The sequence below is a fragment of the Pundamilia nyererei genome, unplaced genomic scaffold, assembly GCF_000239375.1.
Source record: "Pundamilia nyererei isolate P.nyererei 1_Seehausen unplaced genomic scaffold, PunNye1.0 scaffold00026, whole genome shotgun sequence".
Taxonomy (NCBI): Eukaryota; Metazoa; Chordata; class Actinopteri; order Cichliformes; family Cichlidae; genus Pundamilia; species Pundamilia nyererei.
The window spans coordinates 1490791-1502181 of record NW_005187427.1 but is presented as its reverse complement, the minus strand read 5'-3'; the positions used below and the strand labels follow the sequence as shown (position 1 = coordinate 1502181).

Below are 11391 nucleotides of genomic sequence, written 5' to 3'. Positions count from 1 at the left end.
GATGGATGTTCGATAAATTCCTTGTCTTTGGTTTTCACCAAATACCAATTTAAATGGGCCACTTCAGACTGAACTCCTTTCAATAGGGTGTTTGTATGGTAGCCATCGCAACCAAACATTCTGGATACATGAAGGCTTTCAATTTCTGAAACGTGGAGGAATTGGCGGAGGAGGGGGGTGCTGGGTTCATCCTACGCAGTAGCGCTTGTCCATCTGCAGACACTCGGCGCCTTATAAGAGCGTCCTTGATAGCAACACCTCCATGGTTCATATCTGAAGCACTGGCTCAGCTCATACATTGATGTGCCAGCTGCCAGCCCAATGACCTCACCTCTTTAGACGTCAACCCTCCCCCATGTGGGGGTCAACAATGCATTCATGCACTCGCACTACTTCTGTTAATGGTTTTTATGTCTTTGCAGATGAATAGGAAAGTGAAGAAAAACACACACACACACACACACACACTGCTGTCCTTCAGCGTCATGTCCGGGTGTTACTGCTTTGGAGGTGGGATGTTTTCCCACTTGACGGCCAACACTATAGCAACAAAAGCCAGATGAACCAAAGAATTCCCCTTGATTCTTTTATGTGACCGGAAAACTTCCTCTAGTTGAATGTGAAACTTGAAAGTTAAACAGCATTCCTAGTGAACCATTACTAATGCCGTTGGAAATGAATAGCACCAGTTTATCAGCTGGAAAGATAAGTTACACGCCCTTATTTTCACCAGGGTATTTTATTTTGGGTCTTTCAAAAAAAGAAAAATTGCTCTGTGCCCCTGCTTACCGTGTGCTTTCATAGAGGCTCATTCAACAGTGCTATAAGTAATGTGTTTTATCATTGCTGTCAGACTGTAAGTCCTTTTACTTTTATGTAAGAATATGCAACTGGAGTCAATTACTGACAATCTAAACATGAGAGGGGTAAGCCTCAGATTTCAGTAATTCAGCTATCGCTACTTATGACAAATCCACAGCCCAAGATACAATGTGCTCTTCTAGTGATAGTTCAAACAGTGGATTTATGATATAATGATGATGACATTATCTTGGTATCAGTGGGAGGAAAGTAGCTTCATCCCATTAAAAATGTGAAAGCTGCCAACTATACATAAAAATCCACATATACATGCATGTTCATGCCCAGACTTTACCTTGAGTACTGTGAGTGTTTTGGCACAGAGGCATCTTGCACTGCTAATATTCAGTAACAGTTATGGGATTTTGCGTGATCCTAAAGCTGACATCTTTCCCATTTTACATCAGTTCTAAAACGATTAGAGCATACAGACTACTTTCATTTTTCTAGGTTCATTTTCAGACATTCACAAATACTTTATAGGTTCCTTGGGGGAAAAAATAAAAAGATGTCAGCAAAGAAAAATCCATACTCTCAGCAGAAATCATTGCTTCAGCTTGGGTGTCAGATGGCATTGGATTTATCTGAGACTCTTTTTTTTTTTCTCTCTCTCATGGGTATTGTCTTTCAGATCAGGATCGGGAGACAGAGTGTGGTCACCAACAGTTAGTGAAGATGGCAAGACAAGCCCTTACATGGAGCCCGACTCACAGGTAACCACTGTTTACAGTGGATTTCCCCAAGCACAAGTCACATGCATTTCTTAAAATTTGAATTCACATGAGGTGGGATGCGGTCAGGTTTCTCGTTGAATTTGTCATGCTGCCAACCAGAGCGATGGCTATAACTGCATCATGACTTTGAAGTACAGTTTCCTGGGTGTGAGATGCAATTCTCCTCAGTGACAGAATCCATGGAAACAGGCACAACAATCAATCTTGAAATTGCATGTGTGCTATCATTCACATGATTATAAATGAGATAATGCATCCCACTGTTCACTGGAATAGTTTTGAAATAGTATCTTGATTGTTCTCCAAATGTATGAGCTGCCAAAAGGACATTCAAGGCATGATGAACTCTAGCAGATGATCTTTTCCAAGTTTTCCATTGCTGGCAGGCTAGCAGGTTTCTGAGCATGGAGGAAACAGGAGGTGTGTGAGTGTGTGCGCACATAAGCTGTGAGTATGGATATTGTGTGACTGAGGCAGACAGACAATGGGAATATTGTGCTTCGGATATGTGAGAGATGTCCATTCGTCAAGTATTGTGTTGTTGTAGTTAGTTGCGATTGATCTGTCTCAGCCCTCGTTGTGGCAGCATATCCGTGCTTAAAAGGGTGGGACAGGCATACAAAGAGCCGAAGTGAAATCTATCTGCCCCCTCATGATGGAGTGTCTCGTTTATTACAAAAAAGTGTTGTTTTTTTGGGTAAGAGCCAGTAGTTACGGATGCAATTTATCAGCTTGGGTTTTGGTTCTATTCTAATTTCTTTATCTAGGATTTTGATAGTTTATTGGAAATAGACTTTCCAAAAGGCTGGTTTGCTTGGTAAATCTAACCTAAAACCGAATTAAATAATTTCTCAGTTACATTTCCTAATGTGTTAAATGTTTTCGGTGAGTGACCGTTCTGGACTGCAGGCGGGCCAATGAAACGCCCAGACTGTTTTACTAATGAGCCACATTGTTGGAATACACCCAGAATTTGGTTTGGCATTCTCTTGCTCAAATAAGCAGTCTTTCCTTGAAGATGTTGCCTGAATGGCAGGGCATGTTACCCTATGCCATATGTGCTTTCATAAATGTGATCATGCACCTCCATACCATCATGAATGAGGCTTTAGAACTGCACTGATACGCTAATTTTTCTAACATTTTAATTGTTGATTTTAATTTGTCACCAAAGAACAATTTTCCACTTTAATTCCATCCATCTTGAAAGATCTGAGATAAGGCAACTCAGAAGGTTTTATATGTATGGTGTTAGTCAGAACCTCCCTGACATCACGTTGGAGCGCACCCTCCTACTCAAAGTGTCATAGCTTTTAATCCAAACCATTATATTCAACTCAAGCAAGTAGTTTTAATGCCTTAAACTAACCAAATAAAAACTCCATACTGAATCAAAGCACTCCCATGCATGATACAAAAGTTCAAAAAGAAAACTCCCACATGGAAAAATGATGCTGCAATACTTGATACTGCAAAGGAAAGAAGTCATCCAGCTGAATCAGAGCAAGTCATACTGGCTTCAGAAAAAGTTGGCTGATGTTTGAAAGCACAGCCTAATATGGTAAATGGTAAATGGACTGGTTCTTATATAGCGCTTTTCTACTCATCTGAGCACTCAAAGCGCTTTACACAACTTGTGCATTCACCCATTCACACAGCACATCTTTCTAAGTGCTTCATAGCTAACATTCACACACATTCATACTCCGATGGATGCATCGGAGAGCAATTTGGGGTTAGTATCTTGCCCAAGGATATTTGGCATGTAGACTAGGGGAAGCCAGGAATCGAACCACCAACCTTCCGATCAGTGGATGACCTGCTCTACCACCTGAGGCTTTAAGATATCTTAGAAAAGCATTAGGTCCATATTGTCCTTGTGTCTACATTCTGTTATTTTGTATATCTGAAAAACTAACCAGAGATTGTGGCTTGTTTTACATTTAAATTCATAGACGGATCAAATTTCATGTTTTCAGCACCACAGGTAGAACTCTATGGCAACCTTTTAACAGTGTGGCTATTAGCTCAGGCCTTGCTATGATTAAAATAAGAAAATACGAAGTTGGAGTGAGAGGAACCAACAGCTACAGGAATTTCTACAAACACAGACATGCATGACAGGAAGGCTTTGCGTGAGGGTAATATGAGAGTGGCAAATCTGTCTTCCTCATGCTTTTTCTCTCTGTTTATCTCTTCTCTCCATCTCTCTTTACATCTTTTCCAGTCCTTCTTTTCTTCCTTACTGAAGTCTAAAAATGTTCTCTGGCATCTCATTTTATGAAGTAAACGCGGACAGCTGGAAACCTCCAAGTGAGGGCCACGTTATTGTCACGCTCAGGTGGAACCTTCTGTGCTTTACAAGAGGAAACATCCACTCCCTAGAGTCACATAAAGAACTCACTCTTTCTTTGTTTCCTTCTTTCTGTATTCTGATTCAGTTTGCCCACGTGACATTGCTGATTGTTCACGAGATACTTTAGAAACAGTGTATATACCACGCTTTCTGTCCTGACAGATCCAGCTTCTGTGACGTGATGCTTGAGCTAGCGTGGACAGCAAGCTGAAAGTCACTGTTTCAGATTGTGTTGCTTAAGGCTTGAAGCAGCACCTTACAGCATGACACTTAACTTGCAGCATATTTTATGCTGAAGCACTATGTTTTGGGGTGAGAAATGAAACCAAAGAAGAACATTTAGACTCACATATTGTAATAAAAAAAAGAAAAATCGCCACATACCTCAGTTAACTAAGAATGTTTCAAAAGAAGGGCTATAACTTTAACCCAGTTAAGTTCACCAAATCCAGTGATGGCATCCTTCAGGCCTTTTGAAATTGAACATTTTCCTTTTTATTCATGAACTCCTTGACCAACTGGCTTTGTTGGAAATTCCAGTCCCACCGGTGGGAATTTTCTGCTGAGCAGGAAGTGACACATGGAAGGAATGAAGTGTTTCCTTTCACCTTGGGAACACGGGAGATTGTCATAAAAGTCGGTGTGCAAATGATGTATTTTTGGATATGCGCTAAGCAAGCATATGATTTAATACTGTTGTATGATGGGGCTGTTTTGGGAATTTTGGAGGGTTTCTTTTACTAGTTTCAATGGGACAGGGGAGTGTTTCCAGGGAGTGCTCATGTCTTTGCAAGAGTGTCTACAAACTACCGGATACCATACGCAACTTCCTGAAATAGAAATGATTGTGATAAAGAGTGGAGAGAAAGATAAAGCAGTGATGAGGTAACTGTCATAACAGAAGAAATAACACGAGTAACTATGACAACCAGTTTTTACCTAAGCTTTTACTGTACAGTTCTGGGAAGGTTAGTGAACTATAATCAGATATTTGGCACAACTTCCAAATTTCATGCAAAACAAAAGGATTAATATAATAATCTGGATACAAATCAAGCTCCATACATGGAAAAAGTAATAAAAAATACCTTTTTAATTCATCTTCAAGGTGCCAGAAGAATCTCAGTCCTCCATGTCAAGGTAGTCTTAAGTGCTTTACAATATTTCACTTCTCATCCAAGAGGCTTCTTCAATTCTAAAAGCTAACTAAGTGCCAGATATTTTATACCCTATACCCTCACTATCAAAAGCCTACCAGCACTTTAGCCAAGATGTCTTATAGCATCTTTTTTTTCTTGTCAGAAACCCATAAATCTCTAATTAACATTATTTCCTGCCCCAGATCTTGATAGCCCAGAACCACTTTGATTATTTCTTCTTCATGTACAATATTGAGTACAAAAGTACTCAGGTACAGGGCACCAATTTAGCTCACTGTTTGAGCAGGCACCCATATGCCCTGTGGCTAAAATTGAGCACTTAGGTTTGAGTCCAGCCTCCTGTCTAGTCTTCACTCCTGAACTATTAAATAAAGACAAAACCCCCCCACTATAAATCTAAAATAAATATTGCCACACATTGCAGCCAGAGGAGGTGCTCGACCATGGAAACCTGTACCATGAAGCTCCTGAAGCATGGTGTTGGTGCTGATTGTTAATGCCAGAGGAGATTTTGAACCCTGCAGTTAATGAGTCAGCGGAGAGTTGGCGACTTTTATGCACCATCTGTCTCAGCACTTGGCGACCACGCTCTGTAACTTTATGTGAGCTGCCATTTCGTGGCTGAGTTGCTGTGGTTGCTAAATGCTTCCACTTTGCAATGGTACCATTTACAGCTGATCGTGAAATATCTAGGAGAGAAGAAATTTCACAAACTGGTTGCAATGATGGCATCCGCTTAAAATCAGCGACCTCTTAAGAACGACCCATATTTCACATGTGTTTGTACAGGCAGACTGCATAGCTGGAGACTTTATTTTGTCCACCTGTGGCAATTGGAGTAAAAACACCTGAATTCAGAGTAAACAGTCCATCCAATATCCAATGTATCTTCAGTAGTGCAGGTATTTATTGTCTGGCTCAAGCCCAGCTTTACTTTTAATCCAACTGAACTGAAGACAATTTGATTTGATGGCAAGTAAGATAATTAATGAAGCCAAATTTGATATAAAAGCAATATAATAACAGCTTTGCATACAAAAATTCAATCACCTTTTCCAAAAGAAAAAATGCCTCTTGTAAATGGTTATCTAACCGTACGTCTGAATTTTAGCACTTGATTGTCAGTTTTACTGTTGGAATGGTTTAGTGGAGGAGTAATGCAATACCATGGGTTACTGACATTTTGGGTTTTCAAAATTCCATGCCTTAAATTACACAGTGGCAGCTTCAAGTAGGTGGGAATGGCTCGCACTCAATGTTCGTCTAACAGTATTATTTGGCAGGGCAGTATGTAAATGCCATTCATGGCAACTGGCCTATTATTATAGCGATAGCTATTGTGGCTGAGTGCTGTGGCCCTGTGGAAAGAATGAGGCTCCACAATGCGGAAGCTGAGAGGTCTGGATCACACGTCACTCGAGCTTCCAGTCTCAGCCCAGGAGCTGGCTGCTGAAATTGAAGTCTCCAAGTTAACATTAACAGTGGCTGACAGATAGAGACCTTGCATGACTAATTCCTTCTTGGTTTGGATCTGATTTTACTCTTAAAACAAAAGTATATGAATATTTTTTTTTCTAATGAATGGCACAAGGCTACTGTTCTCCAATTAAAAAGCATTAAGAACAATTTGCCTTTTTAAAAACCCAAATATAGTTTAAATGTTAAACTCTTCACATTTGTACTCGGGTAAAACAGATGGTGAGCTACTAGATTGATATATTTTGTTAACACAAAGTAGATTGGCATTTACCGCATAAACATTCTGATTGTGTTTTAACAACATGGAGTTATTACTTGATTTCAGCTATTCTCATGAGTTACCAAAGCATGTTGAATGGGTCAGGTTTTACTTGATCCCCTGTCGGGAAAACTCAGATCAGCAGACCAGTAAAGCATTGAGAGAAAGTCATTTTAGCAGCTCCACAGGCATTTTAGATGTCAGGCCTGTGACCCCACCTATTTGGTTGTTTGTGTTCACTAATCAACCAGTCATCCCCAGAAATGTCAAATCAGCCTCCAGGTTTTCTTAATGGAGCCTTTCCTGCCCCGCTTGGCTGCCATCATATTGAGGGAGTGAAGTCGTTAAGCCCTCTTTGCTTATGGTCCAGAGAGACTGCAGGACTCTGGGCTCATTCATATTTAGAAAATTGAAACTGTATCAACTTTGTCAGGGAATAGAGCAATGTACCTGTGTGTGTTTATTTTTATTTTTTTAATTTTCTGCTGCTTTTTCAAGGCCTCAAACTGATATCAGGATAAGTACGTAGCTTTTATATTGAGGTCATTTGATGAACTTTGATCTGTAATTAGTTATCCATGAAAAGTACTAAACTCCAAATGGCAACCAAAATGAGCAAAACAATCAACAGTGATAAACCTGTTGGTCCTTTTTTTTTAATTAGTTTGATCATGTGATCATATGAAGTCCAAAAATAACATCTTTTAAAATGACATCAACTGTTTTAATGATTAAAAAACAAACAAACAAACAAACCAAGTATATCTTCTGTAAAGCATTTTGTTGTATGGAACAAGTCTCTTACAGCTTACTGCCTTCACAGCTGCCTGCGCGTTACGCAACAAAGTTAGTTTCCTTACTTAAATCATTTGACTTTCTCTACGAGATAAACTTATTCCAAACCAAATAGTAATGTTCCCCTAAATGCTCACATTTGAAATAAGCTGATATTTCTGTCATGCATTACAATGCTAAAGATAGCTGCTTCATAACAAATTTAATTTCAACCCAGTGTGCACTGCACAGAAGTTAACGTGGACATGACATTATCTCAATAGTTTAATTTAATAGCACAAAATTGGTTAAAAAAAAAAAAAAAAAATCAAATTTTTGTGATTAGAGCCTTACATTCCACCATCTTTTAAAATCTTTCTCCATGCTCTCCCACTCACCTCCTGCTCCCTGATACCTCCTCTCGGGCTTGCCTTCCTCCCCTCCCAGTGAGGCACACAACCAGGACAAGGGAGCCATTAAAGGGCTGGTTTGTGTCTGACTAGTGGTGCAGAGCGCCATGTGAAAAGCTTAATTTTAAATGTCCAGGGGGATTAAACCTTGCAGGAGGGAAGCAGTACGCCTGTGTGTGTGTATTATCAGGAATTTGAGCATGTGTGACTGGCCTCGGCCCTCAGTTAAAGACATATGATTTCAATTAAGGCCCACAACCTTTTTCTCTTCCTCGACCCATCCCCCTCTCGTGTGTCTACCACTTTCTAGCTAATATATAGTTGGGACAGGAGGTAAAACCTCTATAATCTCCCATTCAGTTTCTTATTAATCACAGTAACTTTTAATAGCAGTAACAAATAGCAGAACCCAGCAGTGTTCTGCTATCTTTATGCTTTCTTTACATTTTTGGCACATATGCTCTTACATGGCCAGCCTTCCTGAAGCATTAGCCATGCTTGGTTACCACTGAAAAACAGGTCAGTAAAATCAGATGGCACCCTAAATTTATGAGCATACAGCGATAGATGATATTGGTTCTTACAAATAGTTACTGCTATTTGTTCCTTATCTGCATTCTGTGTTCCTGTGATTTCTCTTCCTCTTAGGCAAGAGGAATGTAGTCAAGCCTTAGGAGAAAGTGTGGCTACTCTCAAGAGAGAAAAATTTCATTCAGTAAATGTATGTTGTTGAGGTCTAAAGATGAAGAAGAAAGTTGCTCATATTAATTTTAAATTGTTATGACTATATTTGAAAAGTAAGAATGGAGAATGAGCAGAACTGGGGTGATTAGGCATTCAGAAGATTAATGCAGCTATCACTTTAAGGCAAAATCTCCATTAAACCTCTAGTACACCTTTGAAATAGAAGAATAAATCGCTGTAATGGGGAAGTTGGCTTAAATCTGATATTTGTAATAAAAATGAAAATCAAGGCACTATACTTTTAGAGCAACATGAAAGCACTACAAGGTTCTGAATGTTACCAAACTGGCATTTTTATAAGGCAAGTCCCAGATGTGCAGCCTTATAAATCTACCATCCATCCAAAGGAAATATCTGTGGAACAGACGTGCACAACCAGAGAGGAAAGAGTGTTATGAGGAGAACAAAAAAAAGACAAAAGGAATGGCTGGAGTATGTGGTTCAGTTCCCTTTGAAACAAAAGGAAGTAGACCATATCATACAGGGTGTTAGGGTGAAAATGGGTAAATCTGTACTTGCTTCTGACAAGAAAGAAATCTAACTAAACAAGACTTTTTAAGAACTTTGGCATTGGTTTTACTCATTTCTTTTCACTGTGGAAATGTTATGACCCATGTGGGACTGGTTTTAAGTTTCTGATCCCCCTTTTCACTGAGATAGTATTCTCTTGGAAATTATACATCTTAGCTTGATACTGAGCTGGACAAAACCAGCTCATTTTACATCCACACATTTGCATGATGTGAAGAGTTTCGGGCATCTGTTAAGATGTCTCCTGGGCACCTCCCTTTGGAGTTTTTCTGGGCACACCCAACTGGGAGGAGACCCCAGGGTAGAGTCACAACCTGCTAGAGAGATTATATATCTCATCTGTCCTATTTATTAATGTTTGGAATGGATTATACACACCTTCTGGCCTATTACTAGGTGTGCTGTGCTTAATTTGAAGATAATTATAGGGGTGGCGATGACTGACAATGGGTCTTTAATGGGCTGATACCATTTGAAGAAGGTGATTCTTTTAATCTCCAGTATTGTTATTTTGTGTCAAAATGCAGTGCACGAAGCACGCACCATGCAACTCGACTGCTGATAATTTCTGATAATTAAAAGATATTTGCTAACTCCATATTCACATTTTTTCGGGACATTAGATCTGCCGATTTTGACTCAGTTGGCTTTATCAGAATTTGCAGTCGTACTTCCCAAAACCTGTTACGTTCTCAGATGTGAAAAAGCAGTTGAGTATTTCTTGTCCTTAGGCCAGAGGTTGTTTTGTGCTGCACAGATTACTTATCTGTGACAAGATTGATATCTGAAGTCAGTTAAAAATATATATATATATCATTCTGATAGAAAAGATAACGTTATACATTAACATGTGGTTACCTGTCCCTCGCATCTCACTTGTACACATTAGTGTCATAACTGTAATGCCTTTACTGTCATTCTACTGCAGGGGCATGTAACGTAATACACTCTCAGGGATTTTCCTTTACGTGTTTTGTTTGTTTTTTTTAATTTCCTGAATCACCTACATGAATGAGCTTGCTTGTTGAAAGTTATTGTTCTGATTTTTATCTACAGATTTAGCCCCTGAATAAATATGAGAAATGAATAATGAGTGCTAAAAAAGACATGTAGCAACAGTGACTTCTGAAGAACTTCACCTTTGTAGCGCTTGGTATGTTCTTAAGGAACAGTAAGTTCTCGAAGGGTTGAAATAAAAAGAAAGCCGGCAGTAAATCATCGTATTGGAAATTAAAAAGAAAACCTGTCAAAGTGGAAGGAAGGAAGGGATTCGAGCAGCCGTGTGATACTGTAAACCATTAAACAATATTTACAGTCATCGAAACCAGTGTTATGACTATATTTTTAGCTGACCTCTCTCTTGCCATACTGTAAATAGAACTGAGTGTAAGTACTGCAAATAGTAATTTTTTTTTCCAAGGGAGTCTTCATTTTTGTCAGAAATACAGAACCTTTGGAGAAAGTGTATTACTGTACCCCCGCACCCCCATTCCTTTTGGATGATGATGGGGCTTTCAGCACTGTACATTTCTGATTGGTTGAGTGTCAACAAGGGTTTATCTATATCATGGTCATTCCTCAGATGACCTCGTAAAAATGGTTTGCTCACCATAAGTTTAGCCTTTTTTGTGTTTTGAAATCCCTTTGCTTTCAGTTGTCTGTTTACCAGCAGCCACATTATTTAAGTAATAAAGTATGGTAAAGAGCACAAGTGTAGGACTCTTCTCCATGCTTACTTGCACTGTCGCCTGTCTGTTGACAGTCATCTCTACCTACTGGATTGGACTGGTCTACGGTTAGGGTTAGGGTTTGAGCACTTCAAAAATGATGTGGAGTTTTCCTCCTCTTCGCAGTTTTTTAGACCACTGTGGATAGACAGACAACCAACGATCTGAAGGAACCTTTTAGTTTGAGCTAAGGCGAATGAGGGTAACTTTGATTAAATTCCCATGAAGTCCCCCATCTGTACAAACAGGGCTAAAGATAACGACTGGAATCTGGTTTGGCTATTCCACTCAGTGGTAAGAATCAGGCTTCGGCTTGTCTCGTTTGCTTGAAGAGAGAGCCGCAGAGAACTGGGTGT

The 11391-nt window shown here is 39.5% G+C and overlaps 1 protein-coding gene across 1 annotated transcript in view; it reads left to right on the top strand.

Moving 5' to 3' along the window:
- pdlim4 (PDZ and LIM domain 4) overlaps positions 1 to 11391 on the top strand; it is a 45910-nt gene that overhangs the window by 20301 nt on the left and 14218 nt on the right. The window contains exon 3 of the mRNA XM_005727740.1: positions 1493 to 1574. Coding sequence (XP_005727797.1) covers positions 1493 to 1574 — 82 coding nt within the window. The remainder of the gene's footprint in view (positions 1 to 1492; positions 1575 to 11391) is intronic.